The 24,630-nt window shown below is 40.6% G+C and overlaps 1 protein-coding gene across 1 annotated transcript; it reads right to left on the reverse strand.

Annotated features, from left to right (window-relative positions):
- Positions 1 to 14,761: 14,761 nt before the first annotated feature.
- Positions 14,762 to 21,843, reverse strand: LOC129730721 (uncharacterized). Its single transcript, XM_055690269.1, has 10 exons — positions 21,215 to 21,843; positions 20,725 to 20,888; positions 20,473 to 20,662; positions 20,310 to 20,413; positions 20,084 to 20,247; positions 19,885 to 20,027; positions 18,959 to 19,820; positions 18,621 to 18,886; positions 15,783 to 18,541; positions 14,762 to 15,721 (listed from the first exon to the last, which is right to left on the reverse strand). Exons 1-10 carry the CDS (start codon positions 21,270 to 21,272, stop codon positions 15,482 to 15,484), a joined length of 4,950 nt encoding a protein of 1,649 aa, XP_055546244.1. The 5' UTR covers positions 21,273 to 21,843; the 3' UTR covers positions 14,762 to 15,481.
- Positions 21,844 to 24,630: the final 2,787 nt, after the last annotated feature.

A 24,630-nucleotide genomic window follows, 5' to 3' on the forward strand; every position in this document is an offset into this window, starting at 1 on the left:
GCACTCACTCATTCGGAATATCTACTGGTATTAACGTACGCTTGTTAAATTTTAAATGCCGGTGTGAGCGATAGCGTTATGGGAAGGTGTGCTTAGAATATTTTACATATCGAACATGTGCGAAATGCACAATTTCACAAATATCGCTTTGTGGCCCTTTGTTTAATAATGTTGATGATGTATTCACCACAAAGTACCGAGCAATGCTGATCCAGTTTTTGTGTGGTTGGTATCGAAGGCTTGAACTCTTACGGTAAATGTTAAGCACTCTTCTATATAGTACAATAAATACACACCTGAGTTATTTACGGAACTTTTGTCGATCTGTTCGGTAGTTTCCGAGCCGACAGACAGACAGACCGGACTGCATTTTTATAGGTATAGATGAACTACATCCATGCAACTTCGATGTCGTAGCGCTGCAGGAACTTCGTTGGACAGGACAAAAGGTATGGAAAAAGGGGAACCGTTCCCAGCGAACCGGCTTTATAGTACTGGCCAAGATGTGCCAATGCACAATGGTCCAGAAACCAAATTTAGGGGGAAATTTGGGTCTAGAGCTCTATAGCAACATTTTAGAGAAAAACTTTACTCTACAAAGTTGTTACATATAATAAAGCGCTTATTCAAAAATTATCAAAAATTAGGGTGACCAACATTTTCGATGCAATCAAGTATCTAACTTTTTTATCTTTCTTATTTTTAATGACTATAATGCAAGTCAAGCTATTTTTATTTCTATTTCAAGCAGTAAATGTGGAGCTGACGATTGAAAAATGTACTATACAACTGGGGAACAGACTGGCGCTTTTCGATCTCTTACTGATGCAGTAAACCCCACTGTGACGTGAGAGTTACGAAACATAGCCAGCCACCAAACAATACTTTCTACTGAGTAAATGATAACGTGCGATGAAGTGTGCAAGCGATACAATATAGCTATTTAGCGAGGCCGTCTTATACGTCTTGCGGTGGTGTAATCGGAAACGCATCTGACCTGAGATTAGAAGTTGTGGTTCGAGTCCCACCTGCTGGACTATTTCCATCAAAAAATGTGCGTTTTTCATTTGTATGTCATTTTTTTGGGGCAAACATAAAAAATATCTCTTGGTCTCATTTTGAAGGGGCATACTTGACTCTACAAATGGAGGAATTTTTAAAAATATGTTTTTTTATAATTTGAGTATATTTAATTTAAAAACAAGACAAAAATTTCAATAATTTTATACATTATGCATATAAAAACACCCAGTTTCATTTTTTTTGTATTTTTTCTCATAACTTGTTTTTAAATTGAATTTACTCAAATTTAAAAAATAACAAATTTTTAAAAATTCCTCCATTTATAGAATCAAGTATGCCCTTCAAAATGAGACCAAGAGATATTTTTTATGTTTGCCCCAAAAAGAAAGACATAGAAATGAAAAACGCATATTTTTTGTTGGAAAATATAAATAACTTTCAGTAAAATTGAGATATTTACGATGTCAGTATTGCAAATTGTTTCTCTTAAAAAGCTCTAAAAGTCGTTCATAGACAGTTTTGAGATGAATCTTGAAATAAAAAAGTTGGAGCGCAACATGTGTTTTTTAAATATAAATAGGTTGTTTCCAAAGATAGAGAAAAACTATTTTTCACAAAGTTACTTAAAATTAATGGAGCTATAACATTGTAGAACAAATTTTTCTTCTATCTATAAAGATAAAAAAGTTAGATACTTGATTGCATCGAAAATGTTGGTCACCCTAACTTTTGATAATTTTTCAATGAGCGCTTTTGTTGGCACCGCAACGTCAAACCACCCTACAACCTTCGATCGAGACTGGTATAATTGGATTCCCGCGTGATGAAAGTGCATCGCTACATAATTGGCGTAGAGCTACGAGCTCTCTCCTTCTCTTTACTATATTGCTATTGTAATAAATCCTATAAAAACCCAATCCCCACCAATATTAGAATATAGACAAAGTTAAATTGTTAAAGATAACACCCGCTTATTATATCTTCCGAAATCCATTTTAAACCGTTGGCTGTTCGTTCGTTCGATTGCGATAGTTACCCGCGTTACAACCAAAGTTCTCGCAAATTCATATGGTCCTTCGAACCGGATTGCGAAAAGTTTCGCCCGGAACCGCATAGAAAGTGATCGCTAGTGCCCGTGAATTGGCCCCGTCGCCGCTAAATAGTGCTTCTGCCGATCGGCATAATAGTGATCCAAGAGAGTTAGAGCTAAAGAAGAGACATTTGGACAAAAAGTGCGCGAAATCCACCAAGATGGATCGACTTATCCGCGAACGTAAATCGCTAGAACCCCGCCTGAAGCGCATTTCGGAAACAGTTGATAAAATCCGACCAGAAGCGGTCGACGAAATTGATTTACAAACCGAGTTAGATGCTCTGAGTGAAGTGTGGAAAAAAAAAAGTGAAAGTGTGTGAAATTTTAGACTTGGGCGAAGAAGAAAGTGCATACGACGAAGCCATGAGCCGTCAAGGCAAGTTCGAGAGTTGCTATATCGGTCTGGAGACCCGATTACTAAAACTGTTGAAAATCGTTAAAAATCGCGACGCTGCTCCCCCTGTGCCCACCCAGCAAGATGTCATCCAGCAATTAGCAGATCAGCAAGCCGAATTTCTGCGCATCATATCTGCTAACATGGTTTCACCAGCAACGCATGCTGCCGTCGTGCCTTAAGATGCATATCGACTCCCGGACCTGAAGTTGCCCCAGGTGAATATTCCAACATTTAGTGGAGACTATCTCGAGTGGCAGTCGTTTAAAGATTTGTTCGATAGCTTGGTCGAGCAAAATCCAACGCTAAAAGATAGCCAAAAACTTTACTTTTTAAAAACAAACCTCGCGGGAGAAGCGGCTTCTTTAGTTTCACACCTTAAAATTGAAGATGCGAATTATAAACCTGCCTTAGAAAAATTGGCATCCCGGTACGATAAACCCCGTGAAATAGTGAGCAAGCATATACAACGATTTCTATCGCAACCATCGCTTTCGTTTGCCTCTGCTAGTGGCTTGCGAACACTGCATGACGTGTCAGATGAAGTTCTCCGAGCGCTCAAAGCCATGGCTAGAGAGGATCGTGATACATGGTTGCTTTTTATATTGAGCGAAAAGGTGGATCCAGATACCAAGCAGCTATGGTGTCAAAAGATTGCCGAAATGAAGGAAGAAGAGATTACCCTAACGCGTTTTCTAAAATTTGTTGAAGCAAGAAGTTTCGCTTTGCAATCGTCACATTCTAATGAAACTAAAGCATTAGTATCCGTGAAGCAAGCCGCAAAATTTCCCACTAGAGGGGCAACTACATTCGTCACCACAAACCCCACATTTTGTGATGTCTGCTCAGCACAGTATCATCAACTATTCCAGTGCGCCAAATTTATTCACATGAGTTATCACGAACGATTATCTCACGTAAATCGACTGAAATTATGCCGAAACTGTCTTAAAGCACATCCCGGTATCAGATGCAGAGCTGGTACATGTAGAAAATGTAACTTCCCACATCACACTTTGCTGCATCCACCAGTCACTGGTCAACAAACACCAAACACGGCTGGATCTCAATCCAATCAGCTACAATCCGCGCAATCTTTTATCTCGGCACTAGATTCTTCCGGCGGCCCCAGTTCCGCAAATGTCCTCCTAGCTACAGTGGCTATTAACGTCCTAGATCAAAAGGGGCATCCTCATGCCTGTCGCGCTATTTTGGATAGCGCATCGCAAGTCAACTTTATCAGTGATAGCCTCCGTAAGCAGCTTGGTATCGACACCTCGCATGCTAATGTGGATCTGGAAGGCATCTCTGCAGCTACCGCTCACGCAGATCGATTTGCAGACATCGTTATCACATCTCGCTGCACGAACTATCGAACCTCCGTGCCCTGTCTTGTATTGGAGAGAATAACAAAATATCTCCCATGCAAACCAGTTAACACTCAAGATTGGCCTATCCCCCTCTCAATACCCCTGGCGGATCCACTATTCCATTGCCCGGGTGAAATAAATGTTCTTCTCGGCACTGAGTTATTCTTTCAGTTGCTTGAGCCCGGCAAAATTGTCCTCAGTCCAGACAACAGGCTACCCATACTACAGAATACAAAGCTCGGATGGGTGATTGCCGGCCGCTATCATGAGTCTAAGCCGTCATCTGACTCTCACTCTCCGACCTGTTTGCTAATCTCCGCCAAGGATAATCTTTCTCCGCATAAGCAAACGTTCTGCGAGATAGAGGACAAACGATCAAACGATCATCATCTCACTGATGAGAAACAACGTTGCGAGAAACATTTTACGGAGAATACCATTCCAGATAAGTACGGTAAATTGGAAGGACGGCTCCCGTTCCTATCAGACCCGAGTGAACTGGGAGAGTCGAGGCCAATTGTGGAGAAAATACTTAACCATATCGAGAGAAAGTTGGACCGAAATCCATCTCCTAAAGCTAAGCACGATGAATTCATGCATGATTACATTGATCTCGGCCACAAGTTGTTAGTGGAAGAGAGCAAGTCACCCAAAAAATGCGTGTATCTCTCACGCTACCGTGAGATTAAAACCACCAGCTCAGCCACAAAATGCCGAGTGGTTATTGATGCTTATGCTAAAGGTTTGAAGGGACTCATTGAACAGGACTCATTGATAAACACTTTGCTCCGTTTTCGTTTGCCACCTGTCTTACTTACTGGTTATGCGAAGCAGATTTATCCTAAGGTTTGGCTGCATCGTGACTTTCTCAAAATTCTGTGGGTAACATTTGGCACTAAAAGCGCTTTTTATCCGGTCACAAAATGTGTTCAGCAGCTACAACCAAGCCACGGAGTGAAATGTAGCAGGTCTTTGCACCAGCTAAATGAGTTCCTGGATGAAAACGGCCTCGTCAGGGTGGGCGGACGGCTGCAGCAACTAAAGGGCTATTCCCATTGCTTCCGTTTCGGGACCGGGCCGGGACCGGGCCGTGGCTGTTCCGTGTGTCGTCCGGGCTCGTTTGAGATTGATTGCATGCGTTCTTATGAATGCATTCACACCGACGCGCCGTGCCCAGACCGGGACAGCGTTGAGTTGACGTCGTGCTGCCGCCGTGCGAGAGAAAAACTATCGTTGCCGACGATACTTTGTGTTGGCCGAAGAGTGCACGGAAGGCACTCGGGTGGATGCGTGTATGTTGTAGTGACATATTTCGCGCGGAGTGAACTGCGGTATGAAAAAATGAGGAAGACGTTCTTTCACATACACACATCAACATTTCTCAGCCAGAGCGCAGCGCGGGCACGGTTCAAGCACGGCGCAGTGTGAATGCATGAAAAGTCCCGGACGAGCCCGGTCCCTGAACGGAAGCAGTGGGAATAGCCCTTAAGCCTCGACAGCATGCATCTTATTTTGCTCCCACGAAACTCAATACTAATCTCTTACATACTTCTATACTCTCATCGAGAAAATTTGCGCTGTGGTCCGCAGTTACGTTTAGCGTCCGTTCGACAACGTTTTTGGATACTTCGTGGTATCAGCGCTGCTCGCAAGGTGTGTCGAAATTGTGTGGTTGGCAATCGTACTTTGCCAGCTCGTATCGTGCCGCAAATGGGACGACTACCGGGGGATCGTCTTCAACCACTTCCACCCCTCTCCACTACTGGCGTGGACTATGCTGGTCCGGTGAATATGCTTGACCGCAGAACTGTACCATCCAAGGGTTACATAGATCTGTTTACCTGCTTCGGAACGCGAGCGGCGCATTAAGAAGAGTGGCAGAGATCATCCCTCAATCTGGCCGAAATTGACTTTGTGCTACTCGTCGTTGAAAACGCAAAACCCCAACAGCGGCCCATGGAACGCGTGTTGCTGCTGCATCCTGGAACTGATGGATTTGTGTAGTAGTTTCATTTAAAATGTCCACCGGAGTATCATATGTAACAACTTTATAGAAGAAAGTTTTTCTCTAAAATGTTACTATAGAGCTCTAGACTCAAATTTCCCCCTAAATTTGGGGGTGGCAGCCGATCAACACAAAGATGTGCAAGTTGAGAATAAAAGACCGGTTCTTCAACAGCTTCATCAACGTGCACTGCTCACATGAAGGCCAGACCCGACGACTAAAAGGAAGCTTTCTTCGCACAGCTGGAGCAGCTCTACGATAGTTGCTCGCGACGGCACGTGAAAGTCGTCATTGAGAACATGAGTGCTGAGGTAGAACAGGAGGCAGACCGGAAATCAGGCCAGATAGCCTGCACGTGGTCCCCGTGGTTCTGTGGTTAGCGATGTCGATCGGCTAGCCCTCCCACACGGTTGTGATATCGGGTTCGATTCTCGATCAGGTCGAGGATCTTTTCGATCTTATCGTTGTACTTATCCTACAACATGCAAAATGTGTCAAAAACAATATCGATAACGACTAGAACAGTTGATCGAGACCGCTATTAGCCCCACAGGCTACGGATCGATATTGTTTTTAGCCTGCACGCCGTGTATAATAATAACGTCCATCGGTGCGTAAGCTTTGAAGCCTTTCATGGTATGGTAGTCCGAAGTACCATCTTCCCTCGCAAATATATCCACAAATCCACAGACAGAGAATCAAATCGGCCATGTTCTAATCGACTGCAGTTTTTTCTCGGACATCATCACCGTTCGCATTTACCGTAGTGCAAATATAGGTTCGTACCATCACCTAATAGCTGTGTGCATGCGCTCAACATTTTCGACAGTGTATAACACCCGCCGAAGTCGAACGCCTCGACCAAATCGAGCAACTGTAGGACGCCGGGATTGCCCAGGAATATACGCAGCTGGCTAGCGTTACCCACGGAAGAGCAGTTTGGCACAAGCTACCACTCATCCGATCCGCTATAGGTAGCACTGCTGTAGCATTACAAGGGCTCTAAATCATAGAAATGACTGGTTTGACGGCGAATGCAAGCAACTAGTCGAGAAGAAGCAACAACTAGTCGAGGGGAAGAACGCAGCACGGGCGAGAATGCTATAACACCGTACGAGAGCGAACGTGGAACGATACTGATAGGCACGGAACAACCAAAACTTAGTCCTCCGAAGGAAGAAGTGCCAGCAAGAGAACCAAGATCGCGTAGCGATAGAATAGCTATACCAAGCTAACGACACTTGGAAGTTCTACGAGAAGCTGAACAGCTCCCGTAAAGGTTAAGTGCCGCAAGTCGATATGTGCAGGAGCTTGGACGGCAACCAGCATTTCGATGAGCAACTGAACGGCGATGCAGTAGAGCGCAAGGACGGTATGGCCACTGATCGTCCAACTGATTCTAACCCCCGATCTCTTGGTGGTGGAGAAAGGTGCGGGAGTGGACCAACTTACCAGTGAGTTGTTGAAATACAGTAGAGAAACACTGGCTATATCCGTGCATTGGGTCATTGTCAAGATTTATAAGAAAGAACGAGTTCTGGAGGAGTGGATTGAAGGTATTGTGTGTCTCATCTACAAAAAGAGCGACAAGCTGGAGTGCTAAAATTACCGGGCAATCACTCTGCTGAATGTCGCCTACAAGGTACTCTCCGAAATACTCGGATACGGATGCGTACATCAAGGCCGAAGCCAAATGGAATGGACTGGTCATCATTGCAGCGAAGAAGTACATAACAGGAAGGGGTCCATGAGGAGACAGTGCTAACCTCCCACCTCGAGTTCAAGTTGGTGGTGATGAAATCGAAGTGGTCGACGAGTTCGTGTGCCTGGGCTTATTGGTAACTGCCGACAGCGATATCAGCAGAGAAATTCTTCGGTGCATTATGGCAGAAAATCGTGGTTACTTTGGTCTCCGGCGGATACTCCGATCGAGTAGAATTCGTCGCCGCACTAAGTTAACCATCTACAAGACGCTGATCAGACCGGTAGTCCTCTACGGGCATAAGACATGGACTATCCCAGCAAACCAGAAGTCGTATAAGGATGTTAATTTTAAGTCGCTCAAATGTGCATGTCAAGTTTGAAATTAGATAAAATGCAAAATTAAATTTGTTTACATCGTATAAAACTTAAATCCTATAAAACGCAATATTAGATTATATATGAAGCCATTTAACGTGTCATACAAAATTGTAAAATGCGTCAATCCTCTAAGTCGTATAGAATGCAATTTAAAGTTTCAAATGGGGCCATTTAAGAGAGCATGCAAAGTTATAAAAAATCGTAACCAACTTTTTCTTACAATGTACGTATATGGCCTCCAGATTTGTACACATAGGCGCCTTTCATGCATTTCATATGGTCATTTTTTACCAAATAAGGGTTCACTTAACAGAGGTGAGCGCGAATTATATGAACCAATTTGTTTGCTGGGATGCTTGAGAAGGACCAACGCGCCACGCGGCGGTCTTCGAGCAGAAGGTATTGCGCACCATCTTCGGTGGACTGCAGATGGAGAACGGAACGTGGAGAAGGCAAATGAAGCACGAAATGCAGGAGCTGGTTGGGGAGCCATCTATCGTCCACACCGCCAATATTGGTGAGTTACGGTGGGCTAAGCATGTCGTAAGGATGTCGGGCGATAGCCCGGTAAAGATAGTTCTTAAAACCAATCCGTCAGGGACGAGACGGAAAGGTGCACAGCGGGCAAGGTGGTTCGATAGGTGAAGATGACCTACGGACCCTACGCAGACTGCAGAGCTGGCGAACTGCAACCATGGACTGAGTGGAATGGAGATGACTTTTACGTACAGCAAAAACCACACCACGGCTTGGAACTGTTTGGTAAGGTAAAGTACGGCACTCGGCTCAGGAAAAACTCCTAAAGTTAGATTTTCTGTTTATGCTGATATATTGTCAGTTGAATTCAATACTGGCACAACTCAAAATTTTGCAGTTTCGAGTTATTGATGGCAAACGATGCCAAATACTATAAAGTTTCATCTCACAAAGACTCGTTTCAAAATTTACAATATTTCCAGAAATATAAGTAGATGTGCCTTTATTGCACAAATCTAAAATATCCCTATAAAGACAGAAAAATGAGGTTACAATTCTTATAACTTGCTCATTACATGCACATGATAGACTTAAGGTGAATCGGGACGTGGTCGCGATCAACTCGAATTTTGCAATTCTTGATTTATGAAGACTACTTACATGAAACTTTGATCAATTGTTTTCACAACTGTTGCATGCCTGAAGTAGCAATTTGAGTGCTGTTTATTTAGTGGAAGCCGAATTTTTTACGCTCAAACTACAAAAGTAAAAAGAACTCTAACCTCAAAATTGTATGGGAAAAGGCCACAATCCCGTTTCAACTTAAACAAGTTCAATAAAAATTGGAAGTCTTAAAATTGGAATTTTTCACGAAAATGAAAATACAAATTTTTTACGCAAATTTTTGAGTTGTGCCAGTATTGAATTCAACTGACGATATGGATCCAGTATGGTTTATATAGGGTGTGGCAATGGTATTGCAGTTGTATTGGTGCCTTACATCACTTTTTAATATCATGTGCAAAACTGCTATGATGTTATTTACGCTACCGTTGCGAAGAAGGAGTGCTACGTCATACCAATGTTTTGGTTTCGTCTTCCTGCAGTGTTTTAGTGTAAAGTGATGGCATTGTTTTAGAAATTCTGATAATTGTCCGCGAAAACTATGGCGATTGATTATCGTTTAGGTGTGCAGTCTCCTTGTAGTGTATTACTGACTATAGTCATGAAAAAAGACTAGTTAATACTGCTTTCCGGAGGAAAAAGCCTGGAGATTAAAATGGATACGGACACGCGTGCTCAAAACGTTCTCGTAGTTCTAGCTGTTTAATCCGTTCGAGTGCCGTCACATAAAAAAATCTGACCGAGAGGAACAACTGGAAGGGCGCCAGGACCGTCCTATATGAATTGTAGGAGAAATGCTAAGTATTGTTTTTTGGATGACTGTTATTCATAAGGAATTCGGATTCAAATATCACGCAAGAATCTCTACCATTTTCAGTAAAATAACCGGTGGTGAGTTGCAGAACGTTGGCCTTTGCAGATTTAAACACGAATAACATTGGAATACTGTGCCAGAAAATTCACGAGGTATGAATTTCTGAAGGAACAAACCAGCAAGATTATTTTGTACAACGTAGTCGCGATCTCATCGATATGCAAAAACTATCCAAGAGATAACAATACATAAATATAAATTTCAGAAGAAATAGCCTCAAAATAGCAATAGCTAAGATAAATGACAAAATATTATGCATATCATGAACCGAATAAATATGATAAAAGGCTAATATTTTCTTCGATCATCGTATCAGACATTACTCATATCCGAAAGTTTTATTTAACCTTCTATCGATATAAATAAAATTATTTTGTTCTCAGTTCAAAATTAGCAGTAATTTTTGAAAGTAGTACGGGAGATGTTATAATCGAATTGGCATGCATATTGGATTATGTTGACAATTTCATAATAATACCAGTGAACGTTTTCGAAATAATTTTGCGAATTTGGTACTAATATATCATTGCAAAAATAAGTTGATTTTGATATAGAACAGCAAAAAAAAGTGGTGCATGATCAGTACACTTCCCCGGTGTATCTAGAATATGTTTTCATATCAATTATTTGTAAAATAAACATGAACATACAAATCGAAAAACAATCTCCATAAGAGCACGTAAACCCATTTGTGTTATGACGTCACTACTGTTCACACGGGCGTTGATGATATTTTTTGACTCGCCAACACAATCTCACGTATACTTCTTCCACACCCTATATAAACCATACTGATATGGATCGAATTGACTGGTGGTTCGTGATATAAAAAATAAATAAGGTAAATCTCACTGGGCTGTCATGAAAAACAGTATCAGCAAGGACCAATTCCAAGCAATATAGGACAACGATTTTAATAGACCATTTTTTATCTGGCTGTACTGGCTGATGTTTCTATACGCTAATAGATGTTTGCTATTATATTTTTTTTTGAATCACGATTCATTTTTCAGAAGGGCTCATGTAAAAAAGTAGTATCGATGATTACAAATACGGTTTTTTCAATCGGTGTGACATCCTCAGCAAAGTTGTAGATAGTATTCCGAGAAAAAAACTTTGTCCTTAAAAAATGTTATAAAAAGAATTATAAATCAAATATGTAAAAAAACTCGCTTTTGAGAGACCTTATTTATTTTTTTAAAAACGACACATAGTTAGTTGAACATTGTTACTTGTTCAAACTGGAAGAAATCAAACAACAAAAAAGTTATAATTTTTTGAAAAACTATTTTTTTCCAAATTTCGTTTACAGCGTATATTTTTCCGGAAGAACAGGATTATTATCTACAACTTTGCCGAAGACACTTATGTCGTTCTCGTTTTCGCGGTGTAGCTACACTTTTTCGGTGCTATACTTTGCAGCTTCAAATAAAACATTTTCAGTGTCATTGCATTGGTATGCGTAATAATGCGATAGCTGTCAATTCGTTTTGTTTTGGTCATTATCGCATTCGTCATTTTGTCTCGTTTCCATTTCATATGTCCATCTCGCAAATGTGCTGAAAAAAATTTACCTGACACTTTACCACGTGGAATGAGAACCAGAACAAACCAGTTTTGACACATACGTGTGAATGTGTTGGTAACTTCCTACAGTACACCCTGCTTTTTTCGGGTGTCGTCAGGGACAGAAAAAGGGTAGTCAGAGACAGAAAAAGGGTAGTCCGAAAAGTCAAATAAAACATTTTCGGTGTCAAAAGTGTCGTTTGAGTGTAGCTACACCGCGAAAACGAAAACGACATTAGGCGATCAAACAAATCGTTTAGACACAATAAATATTTTTTATCATTATTAGATACTCGGCGAAGGAAGTAGTCCCCAAACTTAATGTTCCGGATTTTGAGCTGACATAACTTTCCAAAAAGACCTAAGCAGCAATGAGAGATTCTCTCCTCTCTCAATCTATTTCGTTAATTATAGCGTAATTACAAAAGTTTTTAACAATTTCTTGCCAAAAATCGAAAGATAATAATAACGTCTAGCTTACTAGCCAAAAGTACCATGAAAAATGTGAGAATAAAATAGATAATAATCAAAGAGAAAGCAAACAAAGAGAGTCTCTCAATGTTAGTTAGTTCCTTTAGAAAAGTTACGCGAGAAATCATGCTTTAGGATTATCTCCTGCGCCGAGTGCTCGTGTCACATCCAAGGCATGGTAATGGGGCATGGGACTGTTTTCAGTACGGAACGGGAAACTTCTGAAAATTGACGAGATAATGACGGCCGATTCCTAAATTCACATCCTTCGCGAAAATCTGGAGGTTATGCTGATCTAGACCGGCCTTAAAAAGGAATATGTATCTCCGCAGGAGTACGACCCAAAGCTAGGCTTCGTTTGGATTATTTTGATCTTAAAGAGGAGACAATTTTCTCCCCTCTCAACAACTGTGAGCTTACATTTATCACACCATGTGCTGTTGAGTAAGCGCAGAGTAATAGTTTCTCTTGCGATTAAACGCTCTAAATTTGACAGAAGCCCATTGGATATCTTATCCGCACACCTAAGATAAGTGAAATATTTTGCTCAGCGAACATTTGAAAATTGCGTTACTATTCTCATCGCTCTGGGGTGCTACAAATTCAATGTGAACCTACATGTTTTGTTCTTTGACTCTTTTTTAGTTGTTTTTTTTTAAGTAACTCAGAAGCTAATGAATACTACTCACTCTTAAACTGAGAGAGAAAACAACTGTTTACCCCTCACACGTGATGATTGTGATTGAAAATGAACTCTGCGACTAAAATACTCTACGATTTAACCTGATAAATTACTCACTCTGTGTGAGAGAAAGTCTAGTTCTCCAAGGCATTTGACAGATAGAGGAGGAAATGTGAGCAAAAATCAAGAGAATAGATGAAGCCTGCCCGAAGCATACTCGAGTCTTTCTTTAGATCTTATCACATTAAACTGTTGAAATGGCCTACACTAAACCTGGATCACAACCGCATCGAGAATTGGTGGGCGATTGAGAAAAGGACACGCTACTTTTAAAATGACTTTTTTTGATTTTTTAATACAAAGTAAATATTTTTTCTTTACGTAAACCTTTTCTTGGTATTCTCTAAATAAAACTTTTACCGAAAATAAAAAAAGAGATTAAAACAGACCTAAATTTTAACTAAATAATGAGAGAAATTAGAACAATCACGAGGTGGGCATTTAATTTTGCCTATCAGCGTAGTTGTTCGTGAAAGCTATTCCGAACAACTTGGACCTCGCGCGAATAAAAATATTATGACTTAAAAAATTCATCAATTATTCTTCATCGCAAATTCGTTTCCAGGCGATGTTTTCAGAATTTTTTGCAGCATTTTTTGATTCTATGCTGTAAGGTTTATGGAAAATTGGCGACCCATTTTCTGTAAATTTAATTTTCATTCGCAAGTCTACCTGCTATTTTTGTTTAGGAAATCTTGGAATGACTCAACCCAAAGCTAGAGACGGTTACATTTCTAACCACTGGAATATCCAGTGGTTAGAACCGAATCAGTTAACGCTAAAGTATTGACTATTATTTATTTCTTGGATTTCAAAGCGATGTCTGTAGTCGAATTCTGGCCCTAGGTATAAACTCTCTTTCGGAAACACCCATATTAGTGAGTTGATTGTGCTGTTTTTCAATAAACCTGAAGGTTCATCTTGGAATTTGAAATGACCTTTGGAGACAGTTTCCTAGATTAAGTATCATCCTGGTTCCGAAAATGCACTAAGGTCACTTTTTACGGGTTTTTTTTTGCGCGGATTTCCAGAAAAGGTGCCCTTTTTTTAATTGTTTATTTAGAATGTCGGATGAGTTAACTTATTCCAGTTACTGAATATTCGCTGATTTAGCCCAACCTTCCCATATTTTTCTTGATTTTCAGCTCGATTCGCAGGTGGAAACAACACAGTTATTGATTTTTTCGTAAGTATTTAGCTGAAGAATCTCTAGCAAATGAAGTTTTTTTACGCGAATCTCAGAATATTACGCGCCACGTATCCCCCGCGTAAAAGACTCTAGTGTACTTACATTGGGTGGTATACGGTCATTACACAGTCAAATACACCTTAACGACACGTTACGAAATTTCGCATTAATGTATGTATGTGATATTGAGAAGGAGAAGAAGATATGATAAATATGTTAATTTTATGCCTACACTTCTGAGACCTTCTTCAGAGGCATGTTAAATGAGTTAGTACCAGGGTTCGTTATTCAAATGCAGCTTTGAAAAAATCAGAAAAACATATCCGATCTTGAATGCTCTAAGCATCTTGAAGACCTCTACGCCGTGTAAAATTCAACAAAAAATCAAAAGATTGCGAAATTACAATAGTGTTATTTATTCCTTGATGTTTTGATTTTCAATTATTCATTTACTGGAGTACGCTGATCGCACCAGGGACATTAAACACCGAATAAAATGAATAATTTATAAAGCATGGCTCAAAACTTGATATTCACTCATTATTCATTCCTTCCTATCTATTCGACAGCACTGGGTAAAACCGGATGAATTGAGACATTACACGAATTTACTAATAAAAAGCACAGACTAATAAACATTAATACCTACTACAGCTAGAAACCACTTTTATCTCATCTTACAGAAACTCGTTTTATCGCAATTCTTTCGCCATTCGCTACATTGGTATTTCAAGGCCAAGTGATGGAAATGTTTGTTTTTGTAATTTATTATGTTTTCAATTGATGTTAAAAATAACTTAAATCAAACAGAAGGATGTCTTCAAATGGCCGTTACATTGATACAGATCGTAAAATTTTAACATTTAACTCATATATATTCATGTAACTCAATCACTAATAAGGCACTATTCGTCTTAAGAGACTCTACTCTTCCATAAGAATTGTCGGCACATAGCACATATTTAGAATAATGTTGCAAAAAAATCAATTCTAAGCAGATATCTTCTAAAAGTAAGCCTTTACAAGGAATGTTTCTCTTAAGCGGGAGGATACTAAAAATCAAACTGCTTATTTGTTCCTTCCTCTCCTATCGATAAGTAGTAGATTAAATGCTTCAGAATTTGGCGACCGCCTTCCCCGATTCGCCCGTATATGAATTTGATACATTACAATTAAAAATATCGTCTTAACTACTAGGATCACAAAATATGTTCGCGCAAAACAGCCAAACAACCGGAATATTTGATTTATGCAAAAATGGCTGCACGCGCATCAGGGGTAATAAATAAAAAAATCCCACTCGTTAGTTTTCCCCTAAATAAACAGGTTTAAAAATAATTCTTCGCAGCACCTTTTGTTTGATCAGAACGGTATAACACGTTATATAGGAATAGAAACTACGACGATAATATCTTTCCATATTGTTGCTATTGATTATTGAACATTTTGAATCAGTTTGCTCGGCTAGGTTAAGAAACGATCTACCAATATATCAGAAAGACAGCTTACCCACATTCATGCTCGCGTACGGTAGCCAACCGCTTCCGCTTGGAGTGGCGATCGGTGGTTCGTCATTTCTGGTGATGATTTTGGCGACGCTTGAGAAGCGTCATACTAGGATCACTTAACGAATAGGTCTCCGGCTCGAATACCGGCGGATACTCCATATTGGGATAGTCCGGTGAGTTTCGATTGCACAGGTTACTGGTGAGCACCGACGTTGTTGTGGTTGTCGCCTGAAGATTGTCAATGGTAATGGTGCTTGTTAGGGTCGAGTTAGATTGCAGGCTGGCGTCCGATGGGAAAGCGTTCTGTAATATAAACGTATGCCTAATTGTTTTTCAAATTAGTGTTAGTAGAAATAACAATCACCTTTGAATAGCTGATCGGCGAAAACACCTCATGATCTATAACAGTTGGTTGGAAATCCTGATGCTGCTGATTTTTGCCGAAAATGGCCCGATGTAGTCCAGGAGATCCGAGCAATTTTTTCTCCTTGGCCGTTTTACCGGACGAGCCGCTGAAGGATAGTTTGGTGAAATACGATGCACTCCGTTCGGGGGCAGAATTTTTTCTTACATTGTTAGTTTTTGAAGCATTCTCTTTGAAATCAGATGAATTGTTACAGGTGTTAGATTTTTTTACTCCACTCGAAATGAAACTAGACGAGTTGGGCACGCTGGCAGCGTACGTTTGACCAGGTGCGAAATTATTGGTTGTGGTGGTGGTAGTGGTAAAAATCGTAGCCTGGTCCAGTAGGGGTGTACTCGGATTGCTTTTTCCCAAATTAACGAACGGTCCTGTGGGTTGTTTCAAGCTTACACTCAAAGCCGGCGTAGTTTTATCCAATTGTTTTGTTTTCAACGATTCCTTATCGTTGTTGCTGCTGTGCTTGAACTGGAAAAGCTTCTCACTGCTCGCTTTTATGTTATCCAGTTTGGCAATGACCGCCTTATTTTTCGACTTTTTGAAACTGTCTCGCAGCGATCGGTCCGACGAGGAAGATTCCTCGTTTCTTTTTTCTGAGCTAATCCAGTTTCGAGTTTTTTTCTTAATCGACCCACCACCTTCCTGTCGTTTGACATCATAACTGCAGCTGGATCCACTGCCACTAGCCAATACAGATGACAAAGAAGAGTTTCTCAAATTGAAAGTGTCGTCTCCGGATATAAGCTCGTACCCAAAATCTCTTAATTTTTGGCCCTCCTTGCTACGAGTGTACAATATGTCTTCATCATCCAATTTGAAGCTTTGTGCATAATCCGGGGTAATAGGAAGACGTCGTTTTTGAATTTTGTTCACAGACTCCGGAACGTTGATAGCATTGTTCTCCATCCGGGTGTCACTTGTTTTAGACAGATTTTTCTTCAAACTTCTGTCATCGAATTTTTCCACTCCCAGACAGACACGCTTGTTGTACATATCCTGAGCTTCCTCGGCTTGTTTCTGAAGCATCAGATCTTTCAGAGTGATCATAGAGTGCAGATTGCCGTGGGAGGGATTACTGTCCCAATTCGATGATGTATGAAGTAATGCTTTAGAAGTTTGAAAATCGAATTCAACCAGATTGGGATTGGATGCATGAATAAAATTATGTGGTGATATCCGTTTGGTTTTTCTGTTGCGTTGCATATCACCAGATTCATTGGGAGTTGGAGATAATGGCTCTGAATCTGGTTCCACAATTACGGGTTGCGGAATTCCTTCGAGCTCTGTAGACGTGGTCTGTAAACTGACAATGGATGCTGGATGTTGTTGCGTAGAATTAGAGGCTAAGGACAAGTTGCTAGCAGTCATGCTTTCGTTCGGTGCAGTTGCGACTGTTGGAGTGGTTGCGTGGGGAATCACTTCAGTTGAAACCGAATTGTTGCCGATTTGCATGCCGCTATTCCCGGGTACCTTTCTGTAGCTCCGAAATTGAGGCGTTGGAACCGGTATTTCATCCGAGTTTGACTTCTCCACGTTTTTGTGCGTACTGAAAAATCCGAAAAACTTACTTTCATGGCTGTTTGCTCCATTTGTATTGCTTCCATCTGAGCTGAAGGGGTTACTTTTGGTGAACTTTTTCAAAGACCCAAAATTTAGGTGGTATTTGTCATGTTTGGAAGACGTCGGTGTACCGCCCTCGGAATGTCCTGTATAGTGTTCAACATTTCTTCCAACAGAAGAGGACAATTGCGGTGAGGGAGTGCACAGTAAATTCAGCTTAGTTTGACTATCCATCAAGCTGAATTCATCTTCTGAGCTGTCGGTTTCGGAAAACAACTCCTTTACGCTGTGGTGTGCTGATCCACTGCCTGGAGTTTTGCTATTTCCTTTCAACGTAGCCTGCTTAATATATTCCATCCATTGTGCAAGAGCTTCCTGTGTTTCCGCCGCAAAATAGAATGTTTTATTCGGATGGTACACTTTAAAGGCAAACGGCTTCGAGTGTACCTCTTTTGCAAGTGATATAGTAAATCCTGACAGAAATATCATGCTGTTTGCTTTTTGTGAATCTTTCGACTTAAATCCATACAAAGTAGTTTCGATTAGCACAAAATAATACTTGGCCCAATACGCCAGACCGCTGCGGTCCTTGGTACGACGGTACAAGTGACCTTGAATGTCACTAATGCAAAGAGTTTTTAAAGAAACATTTCTTCGCTTCGATAGCAGAGAGTTCTTTTTCTTTAATGTCAAACTCTTCGTTTTATTAGGTGTGAAAAGCTCTGAAGGAGTTTCAATGGGTCCTTCCAAAAAATGCTTAGTCATGGGTATTCGTCTTGGTGGTGACATTATCCTTTCGGCTGGTTTCGGTGGAGGTGCCAAAATTAGCATGCTTTGCTCTCCAGCTACTGCGGAAGGTTCACGATTTTTCAGATCTACCAAGTTTGCAAGTTTTGACTTGTTATTTTCTTCGCCGTGCTCCGAGTTAGCTAGGGATGCTTGCTGGGGACTGACGAACCCTAGATCCGTTACTGTGGTGAGAGGCGACGTAGCAGACGACGTAGCAATCGCAGGGGATGGTGGTGGAGGTTTTTCAGGTACAAGATTTATGTTGGGCTCTAATGTTTTCCTTGGACGTGGCGGAGGAACTGGTGGCGCTTTTGAGAGATGTTCCTTACGCGGTTCGATGGCCGGCGGAATGTCTAGAATGAAGATAATAAAAATGAAATTGTTCTACTAGTTATAATAACAATTACAAACAGTCATAATAGAAAAGCTTACCGTCATCATAAGCAGGAGTACTGTGACTCTTGTCCAGTCGTCCTCGCTTGACCATGTCCCGATTAATTAGCACGGTGTTGATTGCTTCAGCAATATTCGGTTCTCGTGAAATCTGTCGTTGCATTGGAATGGGTTTGGCTACTGGATGAGAAGTGGCGTTAATAGTGGTGGAGTTTGCTGAATTGGTATCAGTTGCGTTTTCAGTATCATTACAGCTGTTTTCCTTAACATTTTGTAAATTCGCTGACTTGCTGGTTTCAGCATTACTGAAAAACATAGTTAACAGAACATTAGATTAAAAATAGCAACATTTACACTAATGCCTTATACAGACTAACCTATTAGCATTCAAATTCCCAGGAGCGTTGGCACTATTTTTGTTGGCAATTGATTCGAACCGCTTTACTCGTTCGTTAACCGACTGTGTCGGTACTTCCTCGTCCACGTACGGTATTGGCTCGAACGTTTCCAAAACCGTATTATCCACGTTGCAAGTGTACTTAGTATCGACATGACACTCCTCGAATTTCATGTTGGATTCGAACCGAACAACTTTGGAAACTCCTGGTTTATATGCGTTCCCTTCAAATGTGGTGCATTTTTTCGAAAGATCGTTAGGAGAGTCACACTTCTCTGGTGGGATAATGTCCGGCAATGATCCTTTCAGTCCACCGAAACCATTAAACTTACTCTGACCGTTTCCGGCTACACCACTTGCTGTGGCATTCACCATACCCAAGCAGGTTGTCGGCCTTGGAGCCATTTCTAATCCGAACCCAAACGAGACGGACTTATCTCTCAAACTTTGCGGATCATTTGATTGTAACTTGGTTTGCCGCTCGTGCCAGAAAGAAACACTAATCAGATCTTTGAAACTAGATAGCGTGTGTCGTCTTTGCAGGACAGCTCTTGGTTTGGGCATGTATAAACGAATATCTTTCTCGGATTTTTTCACATCCGTTGGTGTTAGAATATCACTGTTCTCTGATTCAGAGTCTGAGGACACGTGTTTCTCTGGAACACGCGCCAATGGCAAACTGAAATCTTGCAGAGCAAAAAGTTCTGCTCGAGGGCTAGGCAAATTTTCGCCCCAGCGGTATGGCAGCGACCGTTTCTTGCTGGGCAATCGGTAGGGTTTGATATAGATCTGGCCGTAGATTTTTGTGTGCTTCGGCCGTTTTTTAAGTGTAAGTAGTACATCTGCAAATGAAAAATATACATCCGTTAGAGATACATGTTTAAGCTAAATACACAGCTAACAAACCGGGCGGTGACTCCTGTAATTGAACGAGCACTTTTTTGTATTCCCACCCGACAACAGTTTGGTAGTTGATTTGCACTATTTCATCACCTTCCTCCACTTTACCCGAGTTGTGCGCTGGTGAGTTGAATTTGATCTCGGCAATTCTAAAATTGATGTTTCGTTGTCATATTTAGTAATTCTGAAGAACCCATTTATTTACCTATGAATACCGTTCAAGCTAGGCATAATTAGGAAACCTAAATCGGATTCGCGCTTCTTCAATGTGACCAAATCTAGTGAAGCCGGTTGCAGCACCATCGGATCAGAAATATCTTGAATTATATAATCAGCTATTTTGGCAAGCTTATCGGCGACATTGTGAATCTGCAAATAAACAATTTCATCAATAAAGAATTCAATTATCCATCACAGTAACATTTACTCACCATTTCAACGGGTTTAACAGAAAATCTATCCCTCATTGCCATTGTGGCCATTTCTAGACCCAGTTTCATGATTTGTTTCCGCAGCTCGTCGAAGCGCAACTGACCTGTTAATAGAGAATTGTACTAAAATAAGCGTCTTAAGATAAAATGCCGCATAACTAACCTCTGAAGGGTGCCCGATCTAACCATTCAATTAAGGGTTTCAAAGCCGCGACAGTGCGCGTAATATCTTTCAGTATTTGCGTTTCGAGTTTGGTTTGATCTGAGTATTCCAATTGTTTGCAGAGAGACCGTGCAGTTGAAGCCACATGCAGTGCCAGAAATTGCAGGTTTTCTTTGTCCAGATTGTAGTTCTACGAGAAAGTTTCAGTTATTCCATGCCGTGGATTTTAATCAAAGCGTAATGAAAACTTACAAAGTTTTTTAGATATTCAACTGCTTCCAGCACTATTTCCTGGTGTCCAATGGAAAGCATCCCAAGCTGTTCCAGCTCATATGGTCGAATATTGAGCAATTGTTTTCCTCCGACCTCATTGTTGGTAAAGGATTGTACATAGTGGTACATTGAATTGTCCAAGCCTGTGGTGGTAGAAGAAAAGCATGTTACCAATTGATAAAACGCGAACGGACACACCGAAGCAGGAAATTCGCTGTGATTGCGCAGCTTCGAGATGCTGACCCAGTTTTATGTTACGCACGATAACAAAGTAATTTTTAACTATGATATAATTGTATGCAAAATGTTTTTTAAGATCGCGTGCACTACCACTTTAAGATGTTATTTAAACTACAAAAATAAAAAAAAAACGTTTTTGAAGATTTAGTTTAAATGATTTACCCATAAAAAAAACAAAAACGAAATTAATTCAATCATTAGCATACTGATGCGTCCCGCTCTTACTAACCTTTCAACCAATCCGTGACCTGATCACTGCTCCATTCCGCAACATTGATATAGGCCATTTTTTACCGACTATCAAACTACAATCCAATAACGGGTACAAAAAAAACAGCACTCCTTTTGCCTTCCACTACGTTTTTCTGCTTTTGCTGACTAAGTTATTTTCTGTGGATTCGATTATCGCCATTTATTCGGTGACTATAAGCATCGAGAAATTCCTCCGTTCACTCATCCGTGAAGCAACAGCAGCAGTAGCTCCTCTTACTGATGGTGACTAATATCAATTTGGCTGGTTTTGTTCGAGGAATTTCGTGCCAAATTACACATAAGATATTACATTTTACATTCACATTTCGCATGCACTGTATAAACTATCACTTGAACTCACGGATTCACATGTTTTTCCCTCGCCAGCAAATTAGCTAAACATCCAAATTTTCCAACTTTTCATGAGATGAAATTTTTTGCGTGCTGATGTCTTTTGAATCTCTGCATGATGTGTTAGTGTGACAGCGAAAATCTCCTACTTGACGTTCAGTTTCCTTTCGCTTCGTTGATGCTTTTTTTGCGCTACATTCTCTCGTATCTCGTATTTCTGTTTTGTATGTAGAATTTATGAATGAACTCGCTTATAAATATACAACATTTGAAAGCCGTGAGAGCAAATACCTGCGAAGATGGATTCTGCATACTTCTTTTGGATCTTTTTGATTTTTATGCCCTGTGGCTGGTGTCAAATACATAAATAGTAATACCACATACATAAGACATGTACTCCGTTACTCGTCCTGTCAAACTGCTCGATAAATAATGAACAAAATGAATTTTCTTTTTCTCGAGCCCCAATGAAAATCCCATAAGGAACTGTCAAAAAGTTATTTACAAAATCTTTTAATAAAATCTGTCCACGGTATGTGGGTCCCCTAATGCCAGCACGATATTTTTGTGAAGTAAATTACTTCTCTCAGGAAGATCGGCTATATAAGGATGTGAAATGAAAATCTAAAACCGAAAAAAGTGAAAAATATGTCCAATTTCAAATGCTAATAATCGGTTAGTATTCGATGGATTTCCTTCGTTCTTGCAGCAATAGATTGAAAAATCTTCTAAGATTCTTCCCAAAAGAAGATAATTGTAATATTTTTATTCACACTATTGTACTATTGAAAATATTCAAGCCTTGTCAAAACGAAAAATTCGACCTCTGATTGGTTGTTATATGATTGCTTCTCAAGCACGGTCGTTAAAATCATAGACCTTGCAATTCAAAACATGCTATTTGGCCTATATAAGAGCCTGTTTCAGCCGAAGCCGCTCATAATAGTTCTAGACAGCGACAAGTTGTCAACAGCAGTCGTCCTTCCTTAGCAGCAGCACTAGCCCTGTGGTTGGTCACCACGTCTCAGGAGCAGCGCGGTTCTTCTCAGCGTGTGTCGCCAGACTGCCATTATTCCCCCGTGTTAGGGCAGCTTGAAGATCGTCATCACCAAATCCAATTTTGAACAGCAAAATGCCTTTTTCCAAGGCAAATAAACAAGTCATTGAAAGTTAATAATTTTTGACAACGTAAGCAAGCATTCTGTGCGGATTCTAGCAGTTACATCTGTCGCGGCCGTCTAATTTACAGAAGGTGAAATAGCTTCCACAGTGCATGTTGTCCGTGTATCTTAACTCCCCCACTGTTGGGGCACAAAGGTTGCGATCAGCAACCGATTTTGAACAGCAAAATGCCTTTTTTCAAGGCAAATAAACAAGTAATTGAAGGGGGAAAATTTCCTAGCATCAACACAAGCAAACATTCTTCGCGGGACCTAGCAATCAAATTCTGTTGTAGTTTATTTAGTTAATACCCCCACTGTTGGGACAGCACAAAGGCTGCGATCAACATATCCGATTTTGAATAACAAACTGCCCTGTTAGAACGCATTCACAAAGGCAGTTAATTCGAATATGCAGAGCTAATATGAAGTCGATTCAATCAATCAACATTAACAGAATTTCGTCGTCTCCCAGCTGTCAAGTTGCAACATGATGCAACACGCAACAACGAGCAAACGAAATCGCTTAATGTTACAAACCGCAATAAAATACGGGTTAAAACCGTTGCGTGTGTGAGAGCACCATCGGTGTTTATTCGCTGGAAACAAATATCGAATGCGAATTGTGGAATAATTCGTCTAAAGAATATTAGAGAATTAGACAACTGAACAGGAAGGCGTGGCCTATTACGTAACAACCTTCGGCTATAAAAGAGTGTTTCTGGGAAAACTAGCTACATTAATTAGTCGGAAGGCTAGCTGGATGGACCGTCCACAACGTTGACAGCAGTAGAAGCAGATATCGGCACTCAGCAGTAACATACCATAGCAGCGGGTCGCGCCTGTGGCTGCCTTCAAATTAAACACTTGCCCTGTGGTTGGTCACCACGTCTCAGAAGCAGCGCGGTTCTTCTCAGTGTGTGTCGCCAGACTGCCATTATTCCCCCACTGTTGGGGCAGCATAAAGATCGTCATCACCAAATCCAATTTTGAACAGAAATAACAGGAGGGTTGTGTGCAAAGCCACGACCGCAAGGTTGAAGTAGAATACTTTTACAAGAGAGATAACCCGGATGCTTGCGAGTCAGTCTTTTTTCCTAGTAAATAAATGTTGACCGCTCATTGGCAGTATTGAAAATTCTGTGCAAATGAAGTTGAAATACTACTCAATTTCAGTTTGCACATATGAATACGACCTCACTGAACAGGAAAACAACAAACTCTTTGCGGCGCAAACAAGTTTCAACAGTCAGAGTATATGTTCATGTGAATTCAAACCAAGATAATTAACTTTTGGTTAAAGCTCAGAACGAGAAAATATTCAATCTTCAATTCATCTGTTTGGTTGTCCTAAAAAAAAAACAGTTTGTTGTTGAATTTAAAATCGCATATGACGCTGATTGCATCTCTGTGTTACGCCGATAGCGGGAGTTATGGTGAACTTGCGTATGACGAAGGCATCGTATTATCTGTTTTATTGAATGGGAGAAAGAGGAATATTGTAAAATTTTGTAAACATTTAATTCAAACAATATTACCAAATCGTAGTCAGGCACTCTGATAACAAAGTTAAAGGCTGTTTTCCCACTGAAAATCAGACAGCCAGCAGAAGTTTTGATTGCCAAAATCCGGAATGCTTGTGTAGTTGCCAAAATAAGGCATAGGAGGAAGGCTGAAACCCTCAACCGGCAAGGATGAAAATAGTGGTTTCGCATTCAGGAACGGCATCGTAGTTTGGGATTCTATTCTATCCAGGTTAATGTATAGCTCTACTTAAGGCTGTACATATACGTACGGCCGGGCGAGAGGCCTAGATCATACGGCCAACACAATAGAAAGGTGTTTTCACATTGAAAATTAGACACGGCTTTACTGGAGTAAA

Source organism: Wyeomyia smithii, chromosome 3 (assembly GCF_029784165.1).
Source record: "Wyeomyia smithii strain HCP4-BCI-WySm-NY-G18 chromosome 3, ASM2978416v1, whole genome shotgun sequence".
Lineage (NCBI taxonomy): Eukaryota > Metazoa > Arthropoda > Insecta > Diptera > Culicidae > Wyeomyia > Wyeomyia smithii.